Here is a 27,899-nt window from a genome sequence, read left to right as displayed (position 1 = left end):
TTCCCTTTCAAAAATGCCTGGCCTGCTTTCCATACTGTCATGTGACCAGAAGAACCAACTACTAGGTTGTCTGTTATCAGAGGTAGATATTTTTGGAAGACAATCTAAATATGGAATTCTAAACTTTAAAAGTATTTTGTTGCCAAAAGAAAAGGACTTTGCATTATTCATTTATTATATTGATGTCGGTCTTTTATATAATATTTTCCCAAAAAAGTAAGAAAATGAAAAGGAAGGTGAGAATAAAAAAGACACTTAGAATATTTTAGAAAAAACATATCACATTAACTAATTTAATTAATATCTTTAACCTACTCAAATTAGTTAATTTTTATATTAAGAACCTAGCCGTGTTTTTAAATACGATCAGTGCCAGACCGCAGCCCGCTAGAAGAGGAGGGAGGGACCATTTTGGAATATTATATATCACTTCTTCGTGGGCTCGGAAAGTTTGAAATTTTGAATCTGCGTCATCGGTATGCGTCTATCGCGACTGAGTCCTTAAACCTCGGTGATCGGTGGGAGTGGGACTGCCAAATTTTGAAAGGACTCCTCCTGCGTCTGTGCTCCGACGCCTGAAACCCTAAGCCGCCATGGATGCAGGGGCTACCAGAGACAAGACTTCACCTCCACCGAACCCCTCCAAGTTTTACGTCTACCAAAACCCCTCATTCTCTGCCGTTCTTACCGCCCAGAGTCTCCAACCTTCCAGCCACACTTTCCTTTGCATCGTTTCCTTCTTCTCTGCCTCTGCTTTAGCTTTTATCACCGTTTCTCTTCAGGTGCTCTGCTGCATTTTCATTCATCGCTTGCCACTTTCACCGCTTCTTTGTAGCAAGAAAGAACTCGGGGGAAAGATAAAAAGAACTTGAAATGAATTGCCGAACTTTTTTCATTTAAGTGACTTCTTTAAACTGTGCCTGCGGTTTCTATAGTAGATCATGCTACCATTAGTTGATCAGTTGATTTTTTCACGAGCTGAATCAATCTCTTGTCGCAGTAGTTCTTTTTGCTTCTAACATCTTGAAACCTTGAAATTACCATGAGGTCGACTTGGACGAAACATATATCTCCGGCAGAGACTAGATAGTTACGGTTTTATTTGAAGTTGTCATAGAAATGTAGTGACTGGTGAATAGGGAATTTGGAGTTCTTCTGCTTTATATTATCTATTATTTGCCCTTTATATCCTATGAATTCATATGAGTATGAGCAAAGAACCAAATTGTTTCCATAGTATGAATATAATTCTATTATGTTTCCTTGTCAGACGTACCTGGATATCATCTGTACAATCGACATCCGCTTCTGACTTCACTCTGTAATGTTACTTAAGGATACTTTATAAGCGACTCATTTATCTAACTAGCTTTGCTTCTTGTAGGGAAAACGGATTCATTGACTTCGTGAGGCTGAAAAATCTTTCTCAAGAGACAGCCTGTAAGATCCTAAGCTCAATTAGTTTTTCCGCCCCTCTTCATTCTTTGGCACGATTGCTTTGAATGCTATATCTCTTCTAATAAATGTCTTGAACATCAGACTGGCTTGCCAAGACTCTGCAGGCTTTTGTGGGTCTCATCTTCGCTGGAACTATATTTCTCCTTAAAGCTATATTTCTGCATAAAGTCAGATATACTGCTGGTGTTCCAGCGATGCCTGCTTCCAAAGTTAGTAGGAATGAGATGTTTCTTACAAAACGTCAATTAGGGCTTCTGGGAGTGAAGCCAAATGTAGAATGTGTTCAATATGAATCAATTAAAAAGCCTCCCAAGTCTAAATCGACACCCATATCTTCAGATTTGCTTGTGCCCCTTCATCAGCCGATTCCCAGTCCTAGTCGTTCACCTCATATTGATGCTGATGGTTCGAATTCTAGTAGGGGAGGTAAGGGACGTCCTATGAGCACCCCTTCTAAGTCACCCTTATCCTCTTTATATCTTGTCCCTGGGGTGACTTCACCTCCACCGTCTCTTCAGAATTCAGCTGGAACGGATTCAGTTATCTCAGGTCCTTGGTCCAATAGGCGAGCCTCTCCTGCTAGTAAGATAACATCAGAAGAAAAACTTGAACAGTTCTTAGCAGTAGTCAATGAAAAAATCGATGAATCAGCAGGGAAGCTGTCTACTCCACCCCCTATCATGTCTGGTTTTGGCATTGTGAGCCCTAATACAGCTACAGGGTCAGCTAATACTTCTGGAACTACAAGGCTAACACCTCTGAGGCCTGTGAGGATGTCACCAGGTTCCCAAAAGTTTAGCACGCCCCCAAAGAAAGGAGAGAGTGATCTCCCTTCACCAATGTCCATGGAAGAATCTGTTGAAGCTTTCGAACATCTGGGCATCTATCCTCAAATTGAGCTGTGGCGTGATCACCTTAGGCAATGGTTCTCTTCGGTTTGCTGAACCCTTTGCTTGACAAGATTGAGACCAGCCATATTCAGGTTCATTTTTGTCATGATGATTTCTTGTGTAGGAGGCACTAATTTTTGTATATTTTTTTGCCGGGATTCTTTTCACCAGAGAAGTCAAATCAGGCCACCTCCAACTTATTTCGTTTTTACAAGGCAGGTTGGGGGCGTTGGCCCATAATACCAATATCATCTTAGTAGCTAATTTAGTTTTTTTTCCCATGGCCCTGTGATTTTTACGTTTGTAGGTTACGCAAGCAGCCGCTAAACTTGGTATTTCAGTCAAAATCAATCAAGTCGGAAATGATATGCCATCTCTTGGAACCCCTGCTACCTTCCCAACAATTGATAAGACAAAAGATTGGCAACCACAGTTGAATCTCAATGAAGATGGACTTCTTCATCAGTTACGTTCTACCCTTGTGCAAGCCATAGAGGGTTCCACGTGTATGTTGCTTCACATCATTCAGTTGAATTCATCTTTTCCACAGTTTGTTTATATAGGCTAAGTTTTACAATTTCTTGAATGCCTGTGTTTGCATACAGCCAAGCTGCCTGTGTCAAATTTGCAGCAAGGCCCACAGGCTCAGCAGAATACTATGGTCCCCTTCATGCAGGATTGCCTGGATGCCATCACTGAACACCAAAAACTTCAAGCTTTGGTTAAAGGAGAGTGGGTTAAAGGTTTACTACCTCAAAGCACTGTTCGAGCTGATTACACTGTGCAAAGGATCCGAGGTAATCTTAGAAATGGATTGGTTGCTTAATCAGTAATCCTCATGAGATTCTCTGATAAATTGAAGCTGAACCCTAGTTCGAGTCTGCCATTTGAGCTGCCACACTGATATAGTCTAATTTTTGAGTTATATTGTCTCTATTTAAACAGAGCTTGCGGAAGGAACATGCTTGAAGAATTATGAGTATCTTGGAAATGGGGAGGTTTATGATACTAAAAGTAAGAAGTGGACAACTGAGCTGCCGTCTGATTCTCACTTGCTCTTGTATCTGTTCTGTGCTTTCCTGGAGCATCCAAAGTGGATGCTGCATGTGGATGCCACCTCATATGCTGGGGCTCAATCTAGCAAGAACCCCCTATTCTTGGGAGTCCTTCCTCCAAAGGAAAGGTTTCCTGAGAAGTACATTGCTGTAGTATCTACTGTCCCTTCTGTTCTGCATCCAGGAGCATGTATACTGGTGGTTGGTAAGCAGATCCCCCCCATCTTCGCACTGTATTGGGATAAGAAGCTGCAGTTTTCTCTTCAGGTTGGTTGTGGCTGAAATATCATTTTCAGGCTATGGACATGAAATACTACTAACCTTAAAATTAATTCTTTTCTGCATATAGATATTCTCATCGCTTTATAAGAATGCTACATGAAGTACTTTGTTGTGGCCACTAGTGCTTTATTCAGCCCGGCGGGTTGAAATTTTGTTATTGATGTGCTAACAGTCCTAACATTTGTCTCAGGGAAGAACAGCCCTTTGGGATTCCATCCTGCTTTTGTGCCAAAAGATTATGGTTGGCTATGGAGGTATTGTTCGAGGCATGCATCTTGGTTCCTCAGCTTTAAGCATTCTCCCAGTATTGGAAACAGAAAGTGAAGGTTAGGGTGTTTACAGACAAACCATTTTGTATGCTAACATCAGCGTCGTCCATAGAGTAACTGACAATTACATTGCATCCTCGCAAAATTCAATTAGGTTTTTCTTGGACGTGAATTGAATTTCATATGGTTTAGAGTTTGGCGGCGGATGCTGATTTCACCGTGTTTCGGGTCTAACCCTCACGACTCTGTACAATTCAGACCGTGTGAACTTAAACCGCCTGCAATCATACATATCATGTTAGAGTTCGACATATTATATTTATATTATGCATTAAAAATGAATCAAGTCCAAACTCTTCTTACGCGCGCGCGTATTATACGTATTAATACTGATGTGTTGACAATAGAACGACTCAAAAGGATGTGATTTTAAAAAAAGAAGAAAAAAAAAAGCCCCAACGTCCCACAAAGAATAACCAACTACAATGGAATAAAAGCTTTGGTGAACCCAATCAACAAATCCTAATGCCCTAGTTTATTCTAACAAATTAATGCGGGAAAATTTATCAAATCATGAAGACTTAACGTTGAACCGAAACAAAAGACGGGGCTAGGCCCCTGGCGATGGTCAACAATATCTTTGACACACTTGCGCGCATGCCATTGGGCAGATTGAAAACAATAAAGATTCCTCGATTGGTACCCATAGTTTACATCGCTGTAGTTTAAAAATGTCTGATTCCATCCCTACGGTCAAAAAGGCTCCCAAGGTTTCCCGATCCCTCTCACGTGGCGTAACGGCGAGTTAACCATCGAGGACGACGAACCGGACATGTGGCTACTACCATGCCTGCGTCGTGAGATCTGATTACTTTCTCTCTCTCTCTCTCTCTTTTAAAAAAAGCTCTCCATGAATTGCCACTGTAGAAGCTGCGCTTACGCTCCATCAATGCCCACCAAAACACGAGCACGATTGTGTGGTACCATTTGTTCCGGCCTTCACCTTTTCAGCTTCAATTGTGACCCCTCCACGCTCATCGGCCAGGCTCCATCAGTCTATCATGATCTGGCCTGGATCTCAAGCAAACCATGATGGGGTCTTAATGATAAGTGCATTGATATTCAGAAGGGTATCAGAAAGAGTGGAGTCATGCCCGGGCTGTGGTAGGGACTAGGTGCATGAAACGGAGAGGGGCTTCGCCTTTGCCTCAGGGGTTGCCTGCCAAGCAACTTGGGCTGCTTTGCCTGAGACTTGCCCGCGCAACCTAAGCCCCTTACCTCGTGATCGCAGTCATCCACAGTTGCACTCGAGAAGGAAGAATTATGGCGTCGCAAGGCAAACCTAAAAATCGATCAGACAAACTGGGCAGATTGTAGAGCAACGAAGCTGTAAGCAAGAAAAATAATCCCGACGCCAATGAGCAACTAAACTTTAAATTTTACTATTGAATCTGATGGCTTAGCATGTACAGGTTATTCGCTCAGCAGAGACAAAAATGCGTATATTAATTCCTAAGGGGAACCGCCCACCTCTTCAATAAGTTCACCCAGCAAATGACCCATTTCTGTACAAGTACCGACACTATACCCCACCAGATCCTCATTGAATATTGAGGAGTAACAGCTTGCGCCTGTCCTGTTAACATGTGTCGGGAACCTTAAATATCAAGTACAAAGAATTGGAAATCTTTACAGCCATCATCTTTACATATAAGGAAGTGATACTCCGCAGATGCAAGCATTTTGGCAGGGGCAAAATGAGCATGAATCTGTTCCACTGGAGATGCCTCAGGCGGCAGCAACTTCCGTTTCACAAAAGACCAGAAACACTTGCAGAAACATGCCGTCTTATACCTCTACTCTGAATCCGAATCGATAGAGAGATACAGGCGGGGCCTTACTGAACGTTTTTGGCGGGGAAATGAGAAGGGGTTATCTGATCTTTGTCTAATCGCCTTGTCAGATCTAGCATCAGTCATACCAAGAAGCAAAGAAGCTGCGTAAGGAGGAATAATCAGTCAAGAAACTTGTGGGGAAAATAAAGCATTCATGATTGCTGAGTCATCACTCTTGTGTGAGGAAGAACAATCAGTCAAGAACTCCACTCCTTCCTAAAGGAAGGCGGTGGTAGATATGCCATAAAGCATTAATGGTTGCTGCGTCATCCTTCTCAGTAGTTAAAATACATTTGTTAATTCAATGACTTAGAGCAGAGAAGGGGGAACTAAAGGAAAGGGGGATAAAAGTGTGACAAAGCACGGAATAAAAGCAGATGTAAAATACTAGTGGTTTCAAGTTGAAAAGAAAACAAACCAGTATCAGCCATAGCATCTGTGGAAGGTTCTCTGGATGGAATTTGCTGTCTAGAATTCAGACCATTTGGTGTCGTAGCATGGCTGTTGGTACCACTAGCACCACCTCCAAGCCTAAGAGAAATCCAATCTTCATTGCAAACACCATTAGACACATCTGCCTGCTTTCTCAATTCATGCTGCCTAGATGATTCTGCAGGTCTAGTGGGGAGAAATATTTGGAGCGAGGGATCATGTCCAGCAAATGGCAGCCGATTGTCAACTAAACCACCATTTAAATCAGCATCAGACCGACCAGCAGAGGCATCTGGCATGAGAGTATTAGATGCTAAAGTAGCGTCTGGAGCCAATGCAAAACCGTTCAGTGATGTGGAACAATTAGGATCTTGCTGCGAATGGACCAAGGCATCAGACACATCTGCATCAGAAGTGAATAACTGAAATCCTGCACCTGCCTGAGTTCCAGAAGGCACTGACCACATGGAATGCATCTCAAACTCATCTTCATTAGTATTGAAAAGTCCCAAGCAGCCAAGGGTGGGATCTTCTGCATATGAATCGGCAATTCCAGAAGGCGGCACAGGGTAGCCAACACCAACAGTATCAGTTTGATTATTCTTGTAGTCAGTTGCAGAAGATACCAACATGTCGTTCTCTTCCTCAGAATCACTTAGAACAATAACTTCAGCATCAGCAGTGGGAGCAGTCATGTTATTGTCTGCAAACCCATATCCTGAATCAACATTATTAAGATAGAAAGACTCCATTTCCGTCCCATTGTTAGAGAAATCAATATGTCCACAACCACCCTGATTTACGCTAGGGTCATCACCCTCATGGCCACTCCCTGTGGCACTGCTGCTCATGGGAATAACCACCTGTTCATGATTTCCAAAGTTCTCTTTCAATCTATTGCCTGATGATGTATTGGTGTCATTGGGTTTGCTGAAAACCCAAACTCCATCGTGGTTCTTCCTCATGCCAAGTTTTAAACCATTAGGGCTGTCAGAAACACCCTCCTGCTTAATCTGCTTAAATGCATCCACTCTATTGACTTCTTCATCATTAGAAACACACAGCGATCCATCAGGGAAGTGCCATTGTGCAAGATTACCCAAATCCCTGCGTTCAATATCACTCTTAGCCTTAACACGCCAAGAACCATCAGGCTTCACTTCAACCTCTGTCACATCTTCACCGCACTTTTCCATCTGTACCAACAAACCATTCATATAATAACTACTAATTCACAATATGCAAGCTTTCCAAGGACTACTAACCATCAATATGACAATACCTGAGATGTGATACGGTTGAAGTAAGGGTCTATAATAATGTTCTCCAAGGTATAATTTTTGAGACAGATAGGGCATTGCCACTGCATTGATCATTGTAGGTTTCAGCAAACATTAAAGATCACCCCGGGGAGAATCAGACAAGATCCTTTGTCAGAAACTTACCTTCCTTGACCGCTGATTCATTTCCACAAAAACTTCAAGATCAAAACAGCCCATGTGAACACAAGGTTTGAATCTTCCAGCAACCTTCATCCTTGAACCACTCATCTATAGATTTCCCAAGCGTAGACACATTAACAAAAATTTCTGAACTTCAGCTAATACTGAAAGCACCACTAACGAAAGGAAGCCTTACTGGACAACGGAGATTGATGCTAAATGTATCAGAAACAACTTCTAGATCACTGTCACTATCAGCATTATCAGTTGCATTTCCACCACCGACACATCGGCAGACACGTGCAAGAGCATCTTCAAAAGGCTCACCATCAGCCTCCTTTGGAATTATACTTAGGATCTGGATAAGAAAAGGAAACATTAAACGATCTGTAGAATAAAAAGTATGAAGCAGTAGCATGACTATGTAGAAATCAAGGCAGATGCAATTTTTTTGAAATGTAAGCTAAATTATTACGAGTCATGGTGCCCTGACTTGGTTGAATAGGGGTTGCAAATTGGAGTTAATAACTTAATACAGACTTAGCATCTGGATAACAAAAGTAAATCTTAAATGATCTGTAGCAATGAAAATTATGCAGCAGTAGTATACAGCTGGTTTCTTCAAGGCAGATTCACATTATAAAACCACAAGGCATGGTGTTTAGAATGCAAACTACCTGTTGCACGGTCCGCCTTTTCACAATACGAACCCCTAAACAGAAAAGGCGAGCATCACACCCCGTTAAGGAAATCTTGTTTATTCCATCTTTTGTATATGGCGTGATCTGACAAGAATGAGACCATAAGAAATTGGACAAGAGCTATATAACAATGTATGAAATTTGATCAAATGCTTGTGCTCGCTAAAAAGGACAGAACAATAATTGAGCCCCCAATAGAACTTTAGTCACAACCATAGATAACAAGAAACTCACAATTGGACCATCATCTCGACCATTAGCCCCAAGTAACTGTGAACCGGGTCTGTTGATGGCACGAACAGGCACACCTACATGACAAAAAGAAATTCAAATGGGACACTGAGAAGGAAGGCATTTTCACAAAACATCGTTATTAGAAGCATCCATTAAGCCCCATATAATGCTAATAAAAAACTGGAAAGGTGGTAGAGAGGACCACGACTTAACATACCATTGACCTGTAGATCTGTATACTGAGGCCACTGCATCCTGAATGGGACCTTGTCATTCAGAAGCATACACCAAGCCTACATATGACGTCATTCTATTTAAATCAATATACTCATTGGACTTAAGCTTACACATTAAGCTGCTGACACTGGAGAAACAATGTAACCTGAACATCAAATTCTGGTTTAGACACCAAGTCCTTATCTGCTCTCGTGAGTTGAAATGAGCGCTCCACACTCTGCACAGGGTTAGTGCTGAACAAGACAAACAGGAACATGGTCAGGTCAATCAACCAGTAAACTAAATTGAAAACTAGATTATAACCACAGAAAAAGATCCATCATGATTGCATGCGATTACGAGAAAGAGTCTATAGAATAAATTTTTTTATGGAGGGAACAACACCTGATAAGAACAATAGAGAAAATCAGAAAACTTCTCATTAAATTAATTTTCCTGGGCAAAACTCCACCTCAACAAAACAAGTAAACATAAAAGCTTCATTTGCACATTAATTTAAATTAATTATGCTTCATGGTGAATAGGATATGATAGCTGATGGTAAATGCAAATACCACATGTGTCTGGCAGAAATTTATAGAAAGTACCACCCAAAAAACAGCAAAACAAAAAATGGCGACAACATTTGCTGTAAGCTTGCAGTCATATTAGCGTACAGAACTCCAAACCCAAAAACTAATTAAAAAAAAAAAAAAGACTTGCTCAAATAAATGACAGCCCTAGGATCAGATAGAAAATGAGGAGGCGTATCAAAACCGCCCTAAAAAATTGCACTACCACTGAGAATATGACACAGCGCGTTGCAAATCAACAATAACCAACCATAAACTGAGCATTGGACAGACACCTGACAACTTCCAAAGAGTGACAATCGAACACAAATTCTGATGCGGCCAAAACATATAGGAAGTTAAATTCTTAACTTAGTTTCAATTTTCATCACAAACTGACCCTAAACTGACACAAATTCTGGGGAATTTCTTCCTACTGCTGTAGGTGATAATAGGAGGAGAAATCCTATCAATAAGTGCGCACGTATGTTTTCATTTCACTACACTCATTTGTATCTTGAATGCATAAAAGGTAATGAAAAGGAAATTACACGTTAGGGAAAATAATAGACAAGACATTCATTTTGCTAAAGCATATTAACATTCCAAACATTCTTCCTGACTTCAACCAATCCACCCCAGCCACATACTCACCCATCGGTTGGAACATTGGTTGTGGTCAACTTCACGGGAAGCAGAGGATGTGTCACTGGAACCCAAAAACTGCAACAGAACACCAGAAAAAAAACTGAAACTATTGAGAGTCTATCCCCATCAATTGATCGTTCATCAGCTTTTTCCTATTTCCTCAGATAGATAAAGATTTAAATGAAAAACTTCATATCTAGGATAGTAATTCACACTTCTTTCTACAAAGAAATTAAACACAAATGAATGCAAAAAACAACATTTAAGATCATATATCATGCAATACACTGTAATTTAAAAAGCATGTACTACCAATATCATGTTAACCACCAGATAAAAAATACAACTCCCCTCACTTTAAACATACCACTAGAAATTCTAGAAACCTAAAGTCAAAAGCTCCGTTTATGACAGTCACAAATATAAGGACGTTACTTCACCTAACGCCTTTTCATAAGCATAAGATGTTTTCAAAGAATAAAGAAAACACACTATTTGGGTAACTCCGAACTTCAATGGGCCACATAAAGCAATTACCATGTAGTTAGTTGAATCACAACAGAACATGGCACAATTTCAACTCATGAGCCTAGTTCTAGCAGCAGCAGAGAATGGCACAGCTGACAAAGTGAAAATTGACATATTTTGGCAACTCATAACCATTTAGAGTGAAATAGCCTAGCAAGCGGAAAGAAACATTGTGCGCTAAACTAAGAAGGCAACGTATTCAAACATGCCATACCATCAAAACTTGATAAATAGCTAAAACTAGAAAGGAACAGGACATACGGGTCAGCACGACTGAGCCGACAGATCTCACAATGGAATTTATCAGGAACGGGCGGGATGCCTTCCGTAGGTTTATCTGGAATTAAAACACAGCTCATGTGTTGCCACACTTGGCATCTTGCATCCTCACACTGCAATTAGATTTGAAAAATTGCCATAATATACACAATATGTACAGGACCTTGTAGAAATGTGCTTCAACAAAGAAAAAAGGGGATATCAACTCGAAACTTCTGTAAATCATCAATCAAGCCATATGAACACATAGCACTGAATTGAAAAGAGCATTAATAAACGAGAGAGAAGAGGGGGAGACAGAGGGATTAAATATTACACCTTGATCAGGGCCTCTGTTTCCAGAGAACTTCCACAGAGACACCGAATCTTTGTAACTGACTGCAAGGAATCTTCAATTTCACCTTTAATTTTCACATTACTGCTATCTGACATACCCTTTGATGCCAGCTCAGTTGCTCCCGATATCTGCATCTTTCTGACCAATCAGAAAATGCACAGTGTCAGCAAGGGAGCAATAGAAGGAAAGAAATTACAACATGCATGGAGCTGAATACTGCACTTAAACAAGATCTAACAGTAAAATATCAAATTATATAAGTTCCCCAGATTAAGAGTCTCAGATCACTACATGTTTATGAAACATAATAAAATCACAACGTAAAAAATAGCGTTTAACAAACTGTATAGGTTCAACGTAAAGCTCAGGTCATTACGTTTCTGAAACATAATAAAATTCAAGAAGAGAACATCATCAACAACATTGTCTTCAACACTGACCTATACGTGTCATCCACTAATTTTGCCACCTGTTCTTTTCCAACAGCATTCTTTTTAGCCCACAATTTGGAAACTGAGGACAAGGAAGAAAACCATATCGTTCAGACTCTTGGAAAGGGTAACTGAGGAACATCAGCTTAATATTCAAAATTCCAAATTATCAAAATAAACTAGACACCAAATAATTAAAAAGCTCCAAACGTCTTCAATACAACATATGAAGCTTACAACTTTACAACTCTGTCATCAAAGGGCGAATAAGACAAATCAGTTAATCAATAAAAGCAAAGAGCAGGAAAAAGGAAACAAAAATCTGGGGAAAAAAGAATAGCCAAGGTCAAACGAATTTCAATCTGAACTTGACTGAAAGATTACTGCAAATGCCCCAGTAAATGAATTCTAATATTTGTCTCAGATATAACCACAAGAATTGCTTTCCATTCTCTAGACCTTCCAGTCCGCAGATATAACCCAAATTCTAAACTTTCCACATGTAGGATTTCTTCCAAACCAAAAAGCAAAAACACGAACATAATACAGAAATACAAGATAGCAAACAGCCAAAGGTCAAGTCTTCAGCACCAACATGCACCCACCCGCAATTGCTTACCTTGTTCATCTGAGAGAATGGCTAATATCCGATCAACAAGATCCTACATAGATGAGGAGGAGGCATTAACATCATTACACCATTTTATACCTCTAACAAGCAAGAAAGAGAGTAGATGAAATTAACCTAGTAAATATAATTAGCATAATGAACAAATAATGATATTCTTCTACATCACTTGTTAACAAGAAAAAAAAGTAGCTCTTGTGCTCCACAAGAACCACTAACCAGGCAATGAATTTATTAAATGAGACGCAGTTAGCATCACTTTCATAGAAAACCCTTATCAATACTAATTCTGCCTCACCTGCTTCTTTCCCTGTTTTGAAAGGCCTAACTGGGTGAGTACATCTTTGAGCTCTTTTATACGAAAATATGTCAACTTTTCCTACAGGAAAAAATAAATTATAAGATTAGCAGATCAGGTCAGAATAACCCACCACATGTCCCACTGTAAAAGAACTAAAGCAAATAAAATCCAAGCATCCTCAAGTGTATGCTATTGAGATTGCATCTCAAGACACAGTATTATCAAGATCACTTCAATGAAGTAAAAAATCCAATCATTAGGCAAAAGTATTGAACAGAATCACCAACTTATTTATTTTATACAAGGAAGAGGAATAAAAAAAGGAAGTCCTGCCATAACATGAAAGAATCACAAATAACAAAGGGTTATGAAACCAAAAAACTGAGATATATAACTTCCTTCATCGGCATGCGATGTTATGGTGATAAATAAACAAAACTGTGTCACTAGAATAAAAAAAGCACAGACTGTAGCTGGTCGGATAAACTGTTCTTCACCTGTCTGTGAAAATCCAATTTATAATTTTGAAAATTAAAAATTCTTTACGCATCCTAATAGCATTTGGTTCCTAAAAAGTTGTTATTATACTACAAGTCCATAAAAGACAATGAACATCAAATGTATCGTCTTCCTCAATGTTTTAATGAGGAGACATTGGTCATAAAGGTAACAACTTTCGGAACCAGTTACCGTGCGAACTACACAACAAAGAATTGTTTAATACACAGATATAAAATCACAAGAATAAGCTACACTACATGATCGCAAAAACCCACTTTTCCGGCACCTGCAAAAGCCATAAGGTCCACGGTTATAAGGTCATTGAATGATGCGGAAATGGTTGTTGACTAGAGAATTGGTGCGCAGATAAGAACCTCAGTAAATTTCAAAACCCGCCGTTATCCGGTGAACATCAGACACAGAAAAGAAGATAAAAAATCAAAGATATACCTTGCAACTATTGACTAAATCCATCTGCAGGAGCCCAATAATTTAGTACAGAATCTTCAGCAAGAGCGGGGAATCAGCCAAAAATGCCGCGTAAGCTAGAGCAGGCTACCGCCATCAGCAACAGATAAAACCAAATAAACAGAGTAAAAAAAGAAAAAAAAGAACAGAGCAATCAGTCGAATTACATAGCTAAGAAATTAAACTATGAACAACAATTGATCGTTACAATCGGCTAAAAGGAAGGGAAATTTGAGCTGAATACGCGAAAGACCAACCATAGAAACAAATCGAATTCTCGGTGCGCCAGGGAAATGCAATAGACGGTGATGATTAGGGTTTGGAATCTTACGCCGACTCTCCGCTCGACTGTGTTCGCTGGATACGTTTCTTTTTGACCGAGAGAGCCAGCCAGAAGAACCAATCTCCACTTACAAAGTTCGGACCTGTCGCCGATTATCCAATCCGGTTTTTTCACGGCAACAGGTCCGGGTTGGGTTTCGGTGTGTTCACGTGCAAATTACATTGCACTTTTTCGCCATTTTTTAGTTTTAAATTAATTTGAGTGATTTTGAGCCTGCTAAGCATATTTTGTGAAAAACGAAAAAAGTGCAATTAGGGCAGGTCTAGTTGCCTCTCAGTCCAACAAGGCCCGATTCTATCTGCATTCAAGTGGGCTCAAACTAAAATTATCATTTCTAAAATAGGATATTAAATTTTTTTTTTGGCCAAAGATATTAATTGATTGATTGGTGACATCTTCTGTGCTAAACGAAATTTAGATCATGGTTAAAAGAAAAAAAAAAGAAACTTAAGGTGTGTTTGGGTAACACCCCAAACCATGGTTTGGAGATTAAGTCACTCAAACACCCACCCAAAAACCAAAACCATGGTTTTAGGTCAAAACCATGGTTTTGGAAAAAGCAAAAACTTTTGCTTTTGGAGAAAAAAGGGAGAGTGTGAGAGCCTATAGGATATGTATCTTGTTATTTTTTATAAACATATTTTTTATAAACATATTTAAATTATATTTTATAAATATATATACATATTAATTATTTATTAATTATATTATCTTATGTATTACTCCCTCCGTTTCTTATTATAAGAGACATTTGATGCTCATGGCATGTTCCTATATATAAGAGACACTTAAAAGTTGCCTCTACTTTTTGTGTTGGTTTCCTATTTTACCCATATTTATTTTATCTCCAATTCACACTCTCTCTCCCTCCCACTTCTCTTTCTTTTAATAATTTAATTGTTCTCTCTCATGCTCTCTCTCCTTATTAATGAGGGCATTTTTGGGGAAAAAATTATACTTTTTACACATGATTGTTCTTAACTAATTTTAACTGCTTTTTGATCAACGTAATTGGTTATTTGTCTCTTATAATAAGGAACGGAGGGAGTATTAATTATGTTGGTAAAAAATATATTATTAACAATTTTATTCCTTCAAATTAAAATATATCATAAAATCTATTTTTTCTGTAATTATCATATTAACTTATGTTTTTTTTAGTAATCTGTATATATAAAAAGTGCTTCTAATAACAACTATCCAAACACTCTCACTTCTCATAATCACTTTTTTACAAAATCTATTCTTCACATAATCTATTCTCCCCAGAATCTATTTTTCAGAATCACTTTTTCAAACTACGGTTTGGTTTCATCCAAATACACCCTTAGACGAGTTGTGTTTTACCGGATTTATTAACAGTGTGATTTATTATAGATTTTATGTAATATAAAGATTAATGGATCAACGATTTGCTTAATTGGCCAAGTCCTTTTTAGGACCCATCAAATTCCTTTTTCTGACTCGAAAACAGATTATATTGGAAGTATTAAACGTTGATGATCATTTTCTCGACCCAAAAAAGAAAAATCTAAAATCGTTCTAATCTTTTTGTTCCTAGACAGTAATGTAATTTGCGTTTGTTCATTCATATAGGGTATCTAGTAACTGGAATGACCAGTCATTCGACTTGGTGGTTACTGGTTGGAATTGAAAAGGCTTATAACTCGATTAAAATTATGCATGTCATTCGAAAAAGTTTGATAAGTAGTTTTTTGAGTTAATTTTTTAAACCTAATTTATTCTTTAGTTTCGATTGAACCGTGCCTTCCAAAAGAAAGCCCGCTTAATCTGACTTTATCTAGACTTGGATAAGAAAAAACGGGGTTTTGATTTTAATAGAATAGAATAGAATAGAATATTAATCTCATGAACCTGGCTCATAATCGTTAGGCTGAATTAATGGCCCTGTTTGGCTCCTATAAGCTAGTTTTACGCAAACCGAAACAAAACTTTTCTCACATATCTATCTCGCATTTCGTAAATCACTATTGAAAATCAGCTTATAAGCTATTTATAAATTATTCTAAACGAGCCTAATGACTCGTGAAGTAGACTTATAACATTGGCAGAAAGAGATACTTAGAGTACATATTGGCCTAGAAAGAAATGCCTATACAATGGAAGACAGGAAATGTAGAAGACTTGTTTGGATGGGCTAAACATGCCTATGTGGATGAATGGGGCTATTTCTATGCAGTGAAAGAACATCAATACTCAGAGCAAAATATGGATTGGGACAAAGGGGGGGAAAAAAGAGCAGTAAATATCCCACCGCATCCTACCTATGGAGAAGCCTTAACAATCTCTGGCATGATCTGGACCAGGGCCTTTTCTGGAAAGTAGGAAACGGTAAACAAGCGTGATTCTGGTCAGACCACTGGATTGGGGACCTAGGACCCTTATGTAATATCGCGTTTCAGCCAATACCTGAGGCAGACCTTGAGAAAACTGTCCATGACTACTCCACCTCGACTGGGCAATGGAAGTGGTCTGACTTTGGCCACCTCCTACCTGCCGACATATAGAATCAAATTGCCGACTACACTGTGCCCTCACATTCCAATACCGCAGATTACTACTTCTGGCACCTTGACAGTAAACGCTCCATTTTAGTTCGGTCCACCTACCAGATGCTCGTGGCTGATGGGTGGGATGTGGCCGATCCATGTTGGGAACTTGCATGGAGCTGGTCGGGACCACAATGTATAAGAACCTTCCTCTGGTTGGTATTACAGAACAAGCTCCTTACTAACAGAGAGAGAGAGTTTGGCGATGCATGACGAACAACGACATCTGCGGAGTTTGCAAGAAAGCAAACGGAAGATATCAATCATGTCTTAAGGACGTGTGACCTGGCCACCTCATGCTGGAGACTGATTCTCCCAACCCACCTTCACTCCAACTTTTTCGAATGCCCGTTTGAAGACTGGATACAAAACAACTTGAAGACGGGGAAGACCAACCCCCAGTAGTGTTCGGTTTTTGGTATCCTCTATTAGAAGCTTTGGGATGCTAGAAACAAAAAGATCTTTTGTAACAAGAAAGCCTTCGGCTTTTCGAGTTGTAAACGAGACTTTGTCTTTAAGCGAATACGTTGAGCGAGCCAAAGATTTTCACCACAACATGCGAATAGGATAGTCTTGTTAACCTTAGCTTATTATTATTATTTTTTTTTGGATTACTCCATTCGGTATCCCAGGGAAATAGGCGTCTTTCAGCCGTGACAACGTCCCCAGACTAATCCGGATTCGAGGGCTTGCAAGGATCCAAACGGACGGCGTCCCCTGGCCCCTTGGAGTGCTGCGTTCCCACGTCTCGAACCCGAGATCCGTGGTTAAGCTAGGACAACCCCAGCCAGTCGACCTAACCCCGCGGGGTTAACCTTAGCTTATTTTATTTGTAACCAGTTATGTAATTTTTATTATTTTAATAAAGCATCCCCTTTTCACTAGAAAAGAAGGACAGCAGGACCGGGCTCTCCATGAAAATGTTGAATGGTATTTCAGAGCAATGAAGAGACAATATGATTAATTCTGTCTGCTATAAGGCAATGAAGAGACGGGCAGACCATAGCAAAATGCTCTGAGATTGAAGGAGAGACGCAGAAAAAATTGGGTAAAAGCTTGCATTGGTACAATGACCTCTACTATTATGGAATGACGAGGGAGTCCCAAGTAACCACTGGAAAGTGAAAAACGCACATGGGTATAATACAGATTGCTTGGAAGGACTTTTCAAACAAGGCTGCTCTGCTCCGTGGTTGGCTACAATTTTATTACTTTATGATAGTGAGACTATGGCTGCCCATCTGCAGGTAAACCAGGACCCACGCACAGACGACATACATCAATTTGGTCCGCATATAATGGATTGGAGTTGCAGAGTAGATGGGTGAAGCAATGGCACTGAAAGGTTTACTACGCAGGAGAGATGACGCCATCACCTGTGTCCATGCCCGAGCGCCGATGACGAGCAGGGCAGAGCAGGGCTCTTGGCATCACTTCTCCTGCTAGTTGACCTCTCATTCCAATGAATGAACATAACACGTTGAAGGCAGGCTGGGGAGGTACGTATAGGTTTATGGGTTTAATTACTCTCTTCTATCTCTTGGATCTGTCTTGTCTTACCAATCACATGATGGATTTGCCTTTTATCATGCGCTAAAGTCTCCTTATCAAAGAGTCCAAAATAGATTTGACGCAGCAATTTGTTGGTGAGGGTGATTTTCCAGAGTCCAGGGCTTCTTTTGGAACCTTGCCAATACTGCAAAAGCAACTGGCGAAATGAGATCGAATCTTCCATATATGATTGTTTCAGCCAAATTAAAAAGAACCCTTCCTAGTGATCATGATTGAGCTGCAGGAAAACAAGGTATGGCATCTAAAAGCGTTTAGAATATACTTCTCAGGCACTTGAAATCTGAAAGATAACAAATATGAGCTGCTTCAAGGCTAGTAGTTGCCTCCGATGACGACCATCAGTCAATCTTTTTTTCATGCACTCAGTCAATCACTACTTTAAAAGATAGAACTTCAGAAATCTTGGCTAAGATAATTTTATCTCATAACTTTGGGTGGTAGTCATGATTTTTCTTTTTCTTTTTTCAAAGATAGATGTTTAAAACCTTTTTAAATAATTACTTTCATGACTTTTTTGTATCTTTAACTTGCAACGTAAAAGTAACTTTTTTTTTTTTTTTTTATCAAGGTAAAAGTAACCTCTTTAAGCTGCCTAGTCCAAACGGGCTATCAGTTTGGATTTTATGCTACATCAATATATTATGATATGTACGTTCGGCATATTTATAAAGAAGTTAACACAAATGACATTTCCTTCTCTAGTGTCTGATTTATTTTTCTACCAACTTCTGGTGTCTGGTTTATAAATAATGATGTCTAATTTATAAATAATACTTTTCCGGTCCTAAATCTAAGATCCACTTTGTAGTATTAGATTTAGGACCGGAAGAGTAGTATTTGTTATAAAATTTATATTTTATATTAATACCAATGCTTATAATTTTACCAACATGATATGCAACGGACAATGCATAAATCTTTTTGGATGTTCCCTGCATAGCCCTTGTATTTTATTCCATCACAAAAGCAAGATTTTGAATCTTACTTTATTTTGTTAGCATTTTGAACGTGCGTGTTTCTGCCAGTTATATCTATTGATATCATGTTACTCTTAACAGTTAACAGAATGAAAAAGTATACAGAATTATTTTTAAGTTTAAAGTTAACAGTCTGAAAGTTTACTCCTAAAAATCCGTCCACGTCAGTTAATGGTGTCAAAATAAACTTGGGGCTCGGATGATAAACTGGAGGGAAAATTATCACATGTATTTGAAGCGACACGTCAATTGGAAACAAAGGATTCAAACGGGTTTGGTTGGAGACTGACTCAGAAGTGGCCTGGAGGTTAGTCAGCAAACGGCGTGTAAGAATTAAGAAGCTTCATGCAACTTTAATTTAGCTTGAGAGTGAAGCTTTCACTTGCTTGCCATGAGGGCAGTGGAGTTGCGCCAAGTTGGTTTCCCATGCATGCCCATGGAAGTAATCTTGGCACTGTCTTTCTCTTTCATGATTATCCCCTTGAGACTTCATGCATCTGAAGTCTCTCTAAATCGAAGCCAGTGATACTTAGGGACAAAACCACAATATGTTCATTCTCTTCCTTTATAAAAGTAGTGTTTTCCTGACCCTGAGAAAAATAATCTGAACTGTGCAGTGTCTAACAAAAATTTAAAATATTTTCTTTCACATTCTGTAAAGGAGAAAAAATATATAAAACCTCATGTTTGAGCATGTAACATGTCCTAAATTGAAGCTTGTGACGCTCAGTGACCAACCACGTGTATCACGACTATATACGGCCTGTTTAAATTGATTTATAAATAATTTTTCAAACATAATGTACGGAATATGAAATAAATATATAAGGAGGGTTTCGTCTCGATTCATGTAAACTTGTTTAGAACTATTTTTTGATTGGAGCTCTAAACAAGCCCGCAACAGCAAGCCACCTTACCCGAAAATCCAACCCACCCGGAACTTAAAATTGGCATGTCCATCGATGATGGCGGATCCAATGGCAAATTTAACACCAACAAGCTGAACCCACTGGGCTCAGATTTTCCTTGCTGCCTGCGACCCCGACCTTCAAATATTTGCTATGCAATTTACCCCATATCGGGGTATTGCTTGCCCATCGACGGTGCCGATTCCTACGGGCAGTATACCACAAACTTGCTGAATCAGCCACATGGGCGAAACATCCTCTAGCGTGCCGGTTAAAAAAAACAATAATGTTCCTGAGATCCCAATTGAGATCGTCAGTGATGAAGAGATGGCTATTATTGAAGCTGCTCTAGCATATGCTCGTTCTTTCACTTTTTCTGTTGCCCCTGCAATACCATCACCCACTTTCCCCTCCCAGCTTCACATAAATGCGAAATCCCCCGTTCGATCAATTGCCGTTCTATCTAACAAGGGTTTCTCCAATTGTTCTCAATCTGACATTGAGGATTCCGGCAACATGCTGAACACCCAGAAAAGGAGAAGAGAGGCCGAATCGTATCTGCACCGCTTCAGGAAAAATAGGGGCTTGTCTATCACCGATATTACATCTACGGTATCAAATTTTGACCTTTTCTGTGTTGGGCTGTGGATGGAACTTATTTTGGGTTTTTAACTTTCCTGCCAATGTTACATGAAGCCTCGTCCAGTGTCAAGTTTTTGTTTTTCCTTTCTTGAAAAGTATAAAAATTAAAATACATAAGATAATATTTTTTGTTGCCATCACTGATTTGTCCATTTCGTGGAATCAGGGCCACAATCATCTTAACCTCGTTAGTTAAATGTAATGTTAGGAATGGTGCCAAAAACAAATGGAATTTACTCTCCGTTATGGAGCACAAAAGATAACCAAAGCTATGAAAGCTGGGATTGCTCGACACGTTAAACTTGAAGAAGAGGTACTTTATTGTTATCTCAAGTCCTGACTACTTGAATTCTTATTGCGGGCGTCTCACATGATCATATCTTTGAATGTTGATTTGCAGATTATAAAACGGGTGGCAGTGAAGATCAAATCACATGAAGATTTTTGGGCCTTGAAGTTCATTAATTTTATAAATGGTGTTAACCAATTACAGTTAGAAGGAGTCACTCGTGAACTGCCCATGTAAGTTGACATTTATCAGTCTATTTTCATGTATTTTGTTTGATCAGGATTTGATGCCGCATGTAAGCGATTGCCACGTTATGAAAGGGGATGATGCATCTGAGTTATTCATAAATTTTATTGAGGGAGTTGAATTGTTAATGGCTTGTGAGGTGCAGCTTCCCATATATTTCATAAATGTGTGATTGTTTAAAGGTTATTGTTCTTGATTTTGTAGAAGGTGGATTTTAAGTCCAAAGATAACATTTTCATTGTTTTGGCTTTAGTTACTATAGAAATTGTTTTGCCTCTTCCAGGGAAAATTTGATTTGTTTTGTCTTTTTTGAATGAAACGTTCCATCACTAGCTGTGTCTTTTTTTCCTTATTGAAACCATAGAACATTAAAATATGCGGTAAAGGATGCATTTGAAGGGAAAAATCCACCCACTGAATTTGACAAATGCTACAACGAGATCGTAAATCTTGCTTTTAATGTTTCTGTTGACATATTCTGTTTTGGTGAATTCTGGTCCATTATGGCATATATGCTTTATAGTTTAGACTTCCCTTGGCGGACTTTCTCCCACTAGTGGTCATGATGAAGCGTTCCTCTGATGTCAGAATAGGCTTTGCAGAGGGTGTATGGATGGTGGGTGTAATTGATGAGATTCGTTTGCCGCAGACATTACATAATCGAAATCCCATACTAATTGACACAAAAACCCGTTCTCGAGATACACTTCCTTCTGAACCACAACGAAGAAATGGAAGGTGTGTATATTATTCTAGCATTAATGTCATTTCATTGGGACGCGAAATTGCAAGCCAATGATTCATTTAGTTATATTTTGCTCTTTTTTTCTTGGTAGGCTGCAGTTAATGTGTTACAAGTATATGTGGGACAATTTGGTTGCTCGCAAGTTCCCCTCTAAACATTTTTTTGATTCTTTCGGTTTAAACCCTCACCATACTCTTTGCGAAGATCTGCAAGGGGAGAGTGGGGATTCTGGATTCTCTGCATTGGTAAGTGGAACTTGGGCTCCCGAGCTCGTAATATTCCCTGAGGCAATGTTACGGTGTGCAAGGAAGTGTTTTCTAGAAAGAAAATGAGAAATGCACCTAGAGAGGAAATGGGACAGGTGCATTTCCCATTTCCTTTCTATACAAACATTGCATCAGTCTTTGTATTGAGGAATATGTAATTTCCCCCAGCGTGTCAAAGAATACATCTCATACTCATAATGATTGAAAAAAATTTGTGAATTACCCGCTGTATCAAGTATAACGGAGCTTGATATAATTTTGCCTTTCTATTGCACAGTTGGTGTTTTGATTCGAAAATGCATCATTTAGTTACTGATCAGCCATTACAATTCTGAAATGGTCAAATGTATTATGGTGAAGATAATCTTTCATTGTTATTTTTCAAATTGGCAATAAGTAGACCCTTGATGATGTGGTGACGCATTACAAAATTCCGCGTGCAGTGCTGGGTGCGGCTCACGATCAGCTTCTATTGAGGTGAGTAACAAAATCTCTCGTTATAGATATGCAAGTTTTAACAGCATATCTTTATTGATACAAGTTTCGTCTTTGTGAAACATCCGTAATTTTGCCTTTTGGCTTCCTATTGGAGCCCTGTCCTTTTTCCTGGAATGGCTCCTATCGGAAAATTCTTCATCAATAATTAAGAGGATGAAGAGGATACATTAGAGGAAGAAAAATGACGTTACTTTGTTTGCTTTGTGACAGATACGAGTCACAGAAGGATCATTCACTGCTTGGTGAAGATAAATTTGCATATGATCCTAAGTGGCTAAAGGATCAGATTCAAACATGTCTTAAATTTTGGGTTGGAGAGGAAGAAGCTAGGTATGTCCCAGAGGATGAGCGCTGGAAATGTAAATTCTGTCAATATGTTTCTATCTGTCCTGCATACACTAATACTGCGCAGCCGGTGGTTCTCCCTAATCCTTGCGATGACTCAAATATCAAAGAAAGCCAAGGCCCATGCGAATAATTGCATCTTCCTTCAAGTCAATTCTCTGTGGTTGTACAAGAAGGGCCATCGTTCTTGTAGACGGGTGTAATTATTTCCTTGTTTGTCTGCGAAAGTTGCAGAGAATGTAATTATAACCCAATGTGGCTGTATGTTTTAATGTCCAATTAATTACTCCCAAATTGTAAAAAAGAGGGCAGGGTGAGTCTTATCCAGACTCGTGAATTTTCTCCCTTTCTAGGACGGAATATAGGAGAAATAGGAGGTTTGAGTAGGGACAATATGTTATTTTTAGATTTATATTAGAATATTTGGTCTTTTTAAATAATTTTAATTTTTATGATCCTCTTTTATAAATATTACTCTTTATTAGTCCTTCTCTCTGATTCTCCCAGTTTTTAAATTTAAAAGAGACATGGCTTCAAGGCCAATATTGTCAAATTGTCAATCACTCTTTTACAAAATCCAAATAATTTATTTAGGATTTTTATTGTAGGTTTGTTTCTCAAATGTCTATGCTTTTTTTAAAAAAAAAAGTCTTCGTTTTAAAAATTTTTATAATTTTTTCCCCAAAGATGGCGGGACGGCTGTAGCCTGTAGGCCTCTAGGCCTATAGCCCACTTTTATTTCCCTTCAAGCCACCCAAATTCGCTTGGTGGGAAATGAGATTAATGGTTAATTGGGGTTATTTTAGATATTTAGAATAATTCATTATGATTATTTAAATAAAGATATTTATTCATTATGATTAGGATTTTATGGGTTTATCTTTTTCTAGATTATTTTAGATTTATTTATTTTTAATATAACGGAATATTTAAACTAGTTAAATAATCTTATCATTATCTTTTAGGGTATGTTTGGTTCAATGAGAGGAAGGGGAGGGGAGGGATTTTAATGGAGGGAAGGGGAGGGGAGGGGAGTGGAAGGATTTTAATATTATCTTGTTTGGATTTATAAAAAAAGAGGGGGAGGGGAGGGAAAAATATTTTAATATGAACAATTTTGCTCTTATTTTATTTAAGGCATGGGCATAATTGTCACAACATGACAAAATATAGACATAATGGTTATAACATGACAAAATATAGGCATAATAGTCATAATATGACAAAATATTACCTTTTCCCTCCAAATCCTCCCAATTTTGGAGGGGAGGTTGAGGAGGGGAGGGGAGGAGAAATTTTAAAAAATTTTCCCTCCCCTCCTAAAATTTGTGTTGCCAAACAAGGAGAAATGATTAAAATCCCTCCCCTTCCCTCCCCTCCCTCCCAAATCCCTCATACCAAACACACCCTTAGGGTGTGTTTGGTATGAGGGATTTGGGAGGGGCGGAGGGAGGGAGGGGGGATTTTAATCATTTCTCCTTCTTTGGCAACACACAAATTTTAGGAGGGGAGGGAAAATTTTTTAAAATTTCCCCTCCCCTCCCTCCAAAATTGGGAGGATTTGGAGGGAAATGGTAATATCTTGTCATATTATGACCATTATGCCTATATTTTGTCATGTTGCGACCATTATGTCTATATTTTGTCATATTGTGACCATTATGCCCACGCCTTAAATAAAATAAGAGCAAAATTGTCCATATTAAAATATGTTTCCCTCCCCTCCCTTCTTTTTTTATAAATCCAAACAAGATAATATTAAAATCCTTCCACTCCCCTCCCCTCTCCTTTCTCTCATTGAGCCAAACATACTCTTAAAGATTAGATTAGGATTTGATTTTAAATTTGAATTTGATTTATAATTTTATTATTTATAGGGCTTCATAAATAGTCAGGGTTTTGCATTTGTATTCGATCCAATCACCTTACCTCTCTTTTTTCCCTCTCTTCCAGCTGACCCTTCCGCAACAGCATCCCCTCTTTTCTTCGTGACATGGTTTTAGAAGAAATATTACAAGTTTTTGACAAGTTTAATGAGTTAACCTCTCTTTAACCCTATGTCTGATTTTTACGCAGTGTTAAGTAAGTCAAACCCGGTTTTTTTACTAGAGGGGGCGGGCATTCAGCTAACTTCTGACACTTAACTTACTATCTCCGGCTAACAAGGTATCATACTCATTCAATATATTTACTAATTAATACAAATTTTGATTTTTTAAGTTTGTTCTTATTTTGATTTTAGTTTTTTAAATTTTAAACCATAAGTTTTTGTCCTATAAATTTCTTTTTATTTAAAATAATAGTCTTTATAATCCAATAAATAATTTCTTTTTATTTAAAATAATGGTCTCTATAATCCAATAAAAACTTGGATAATTTTTCCCTTTAAAGGATCAAAATCTATTATTTGAAACTTGAGGGACCAAAATCAAAATAAGAACAAATTTGAGGGACCAAAAATTATATTAACCTTATATTTATATGTAATACTCTTCCAATTCTTAACATAAGATCTATTTAACTAATTTGATTAGATTAATAAAGTTAGGTAAGTTAGTTAATTATAAGAAATGTGACACGTTTTTCCTAAAATACCATAATCATCTTTCTTAATACCCCCTCTTTTTCTTCTACTTAATTATAGTTGAAGGAGTATTTATAGGGATAATTTAGAAAAAATTGATAAATGTAAGAAATGAGTCTTATGTTTAGAATCAAAATCAACTCAACAATTGAGTCTTATGTTAAGGACCAGAGAAGTATAAAAATTAATTGTGAATCTCATGTATTAAAGATGGAATATATAAGTTATAGAAACTAACTTTACTCATGGGCTATGAAACTAACGACATTCCGTTCAAAAATACAAACTCACATGTAAATTCTCTTTGTTACCTAAAATAATGTATGTTTGAGAAGAAGAATTCATAAACTGTTCATTTCAGGTTCAGGATGTGACCAATAGAACGTCATGGAACGTTTCGGACGATCTTAATGCATGAGGCCCTACCCCGGACCTTGCAGTGCAACAGCATGTCAAAGACGAAGTGGAGATAACGAATTAAAAAGTTAATTGATTAATTTAAGTATATTAAAAAAATTTGTTAAGTTAGTTATTTCTAATAAATATGCGTTGTCTTTTCTAAAATATCCTTATTAATTACGTGCATTAGCTAGAACTATCATTTAATAAAATCTTTAATATGTAAAACTACTATAAAGACTAATTTGGAAAAAAATAAATAAATATAAGAGACAAAGTTGATTAGGGTCTTATATTTAAGATCGGATTAAAAATCAAACTAACTCTTACATTAAAAACAAAAGAGTAGTTTGTGTTTTAGGCATCATTCTTCACAACAGTCACAGTTTGAGCTGAAACACCGTGATGCGATGCATGTGTAGGCGGGAAGGATTCATACTAACAGTAATATGGAATACCAACTAAAGTTGAGTATAGCCAAACGAGTATAAATCTCTTGTGATCTGATAAATCAATATTTAAATATCCGTTAGAAAAAATACTCATATTTAATATCTAATTGTGTTTCGAAACTCGAATGGACTTGAATCTATGGAAGGAAAAAAAAGACAGCAATATGGAAAGAGAATGCGAAATCGGATTCGATCTCGAACTCCGGACTATTAATATCTATCCGTCTAGTTCAAAAAATAAAGCAAGCGAAACGTTCTGCACGTTTTCCTCTGAATTTCTAAGAAATCCTTCCAATTCTCACGCGCGTTGACGAACACTACCCTCGTACTACCTTGTATTGTTTTTTCCCCCTCTCTTGGGCCGATGAAGACTGGCTTTCTTTGACTCTGCAAGTTCTTGATTCCCTGCTTTCTATGCAAATACTTGATCCTCTACGTCTTTTACTGGTCATAACGTAGTCAAATTTCCATTTGATTTCCCTATTTTTATATCCCCTTTTTTAGCTTCTTTCACCGGTGATGGGCTATGTGATTGATACAAAGTGGACGCTGTTTTGGACTGCTTTACTTTATTTACTTTCATTTATTTGCCGCATTTAATTAACATGATGAAATGATTGAGCTGCATGTAATCAAATAGAAAATAATATTCAAACCAGAAGAGAACAAGCGTGGTATACAGAGTCAAGATTAATCCACGATAAACTAACACTCCAATATTAATTAGGGCAGCACCTATTTTATGATGCCAGTCAAATAAAAACGTTCTTGGAAAAGTGGAAGCCTCCGTTCAGACAGGCATGTCAAGATTATATTGAACACCGCTAATCGATATTCCACCAGTAAGTTACTATTTATATTATATACTCCTCCGGTCCTTATTATAAGACCCAATTTGACTTTTTATTTGGTCCTAATTATAAGACCCAATCCATTTTCTCTCTTATATTTTGTATTTTTTTCCAAGATAATCCTTCTAATAATGATAGTTTTAGCCAATATACTTAATTAGCAAGGATATTTTAGGAATGACAACACTTATTTATTATAAATAACCAACTTAACTTACTTCCTTAATCTCCTCAAATAAGTCAATTGGGTCTTATAATTAGGACCGGAGGAGTATATTACTTTGGAGAACTCATTTGATTTTTATTTTGGTTGTAAATATAAGAACACAATCTATTTTATCTCTTATAATTATATATATTTTTTAAGATAGTTTTTGTAATAATGGTAGTTCTAGTAAAGACACGAATATTTTAGAAAAGATAACACCTACTTATTACAAATAACTAACTTAATTAATTTTCTTAATATGCTCAAATTAGTTAACTAGCTCTTATATAAGGACAAGAAGTATTATGAGTCAATCTACTCTATAAAGTTTACTCCCGTTGAAACGAAAATATATAGTGCTTTTGGAGAAGACAGGGTCCTTCAGTTGCAGCCACTAGAGAAGGGAAACCAAAGATTGATTGCATCTACTGTGTGCC

General features: G+C 37.9%; 3 protein-coding genes and 1 long non-coding RNA gene across 7 annotated transcripts; 2 read left to right on the top strand and 2 right to left on the bottom strand.

Annotated features, from left to right (window-relative positions):
• The first annotated feature begins 493 nt into the window (after positions 1-493).
• Positions 494-4,272, top strand: LOC114762005 (transmembrane protein 209-like). The gene is given in 8 exon segments (XM_028951462.1): positions 494-778; positions 1,382-1,440; positions 1,540-2,391; positions 2,394-2,440; positions 2,656-2,854; positions 2,954-3,145; positions 3,294-3,670; positions 3,876-4,272. Coding segments are annotated over 8 exon segments (2,052 nt in total). The 5' UTR covers positions 494-593; the 3' UTR covers positions 4,017-4,272.
• Positions 4,273-5,372: 1,100 nt separating this feature from the next.
• LOC114761965 (E3 SUMO-protein ligase SIZ1-like) lies at positions 5,373-13,974 on the bottom strand. Of its 3 annotated transcripts, none has more exons than XM_028951421.1 (17): positions 13,899-13,974; positions 13,550-13,654; positions 12,596-12,676; positions 12,289-12,331; positions 11,679-11,751; positions 11,220-11,376; positions 10,884-11,014; positions 10,101-10,169; positions 9,041-9,128; positions 8,876-8,951; positions 8,659-8,732; positions 8,401-8,508; positions 7,920-8,081; positions 7,727-7,831; positions 7,564-7,644; positions 6,268-7,477; positions 5,373-5,950 (listed from the first exon to the last, which is right to left on the bottom strand). In XM_028951421.1, exons 2-17 carry the CDS (start codon positions 13,571-13,573, stop codon positions 5,811-5,813), a joined length of 2,622 nt encoding a protein of 873 aa, XP_028807254.1. In that variant the 5' UTR covers positions 13,574-13,654; positions 13,899-13,974; the 3' UTR covers positions 5,373-5,810. The 3 variants fall into 3 exon arrangements, with proteins under 3 accessions (XP_028807254.1, XP_028807258.1, XP_028807245.1); XM_028951425.1 differs by having other exon boundaries at positions 5,373-5,919; positions 13,825-13,965; XM_028951412.1 differs by having other exon boundaries at positions 13,825-13,964.
• A 6,089-nt stretch (positions 13,975-20,063) lies between these two features.
• On the top strand, positions 20,064-23,295 carry LOC114761981 (exonuclease V, chloroplastic). Of its 2 annotated transcripts, XM_028951440.1 has the most exons (7): positions 20,065-20,549; positions 20,788-20,892; positions 20,980-21,101; positions 21,703-21,852; positions 21,951-22,104; positions 22,526-22,602; positions 22,834-23,295. In XM_028951440.1, the coding sequence occupies exons 1-7, from the start codon at positions 20,181-20,183 to the stop codon at positions 23,099-23,101; spliced, it is 1,245 nt and encodes a 414-aa protein (XP_028807273.1). In that variant the 5' UTR covers positions 20,065-20,180; the 3' UTR covers positions 23,102-23,295. The 2 variants fall into 2 exon arrangements, with proteins under 2 accessions (XP_028807279.1, XP_028807273.1); XM_028951446.1 differs by lacking the exon at positions 20,788-20,892 and having other exon boundaries at positions 20,064-20,549.
• LOC114762015 (uncharacterized) lies at positions 23,169-25,503 on the bottom strand. Its single transcript, XR_003742210.1, has 3 exons — positions 25,491-25,503; positions 24,203-24,209; positions 23,169-23,317 (listed from the first exon to the last, which is right to left on the bottom strand). It is a non-coding gene; the product is annotated as an uncharacterized LOC114762015 (long non-coding RNA).
• Between the last annotated feature and the right edge of the window lie 2,396 nt (positions 25,504-27,899).

Source organism: Neltuma alba, unplaced genomic scaffold, assembly GCF_004799145.2.
Source record: "Neltuma alba isolate B1F8T4 unplaced genomic scaffold, ASM479914v2 tig00001714_pilon, whole genome shotgun sequence".
In the NCBI taxonomy this organism is placed as follows: Eukaryota; Viridiplantae; Streptophyta; class Magnoliopsida; order Fabales; family Fabaceae; genus Neltuma; species Neltuma alba.
This window is presented reverse-complemented; position numbering and strand designations above follow the sequence as displayed.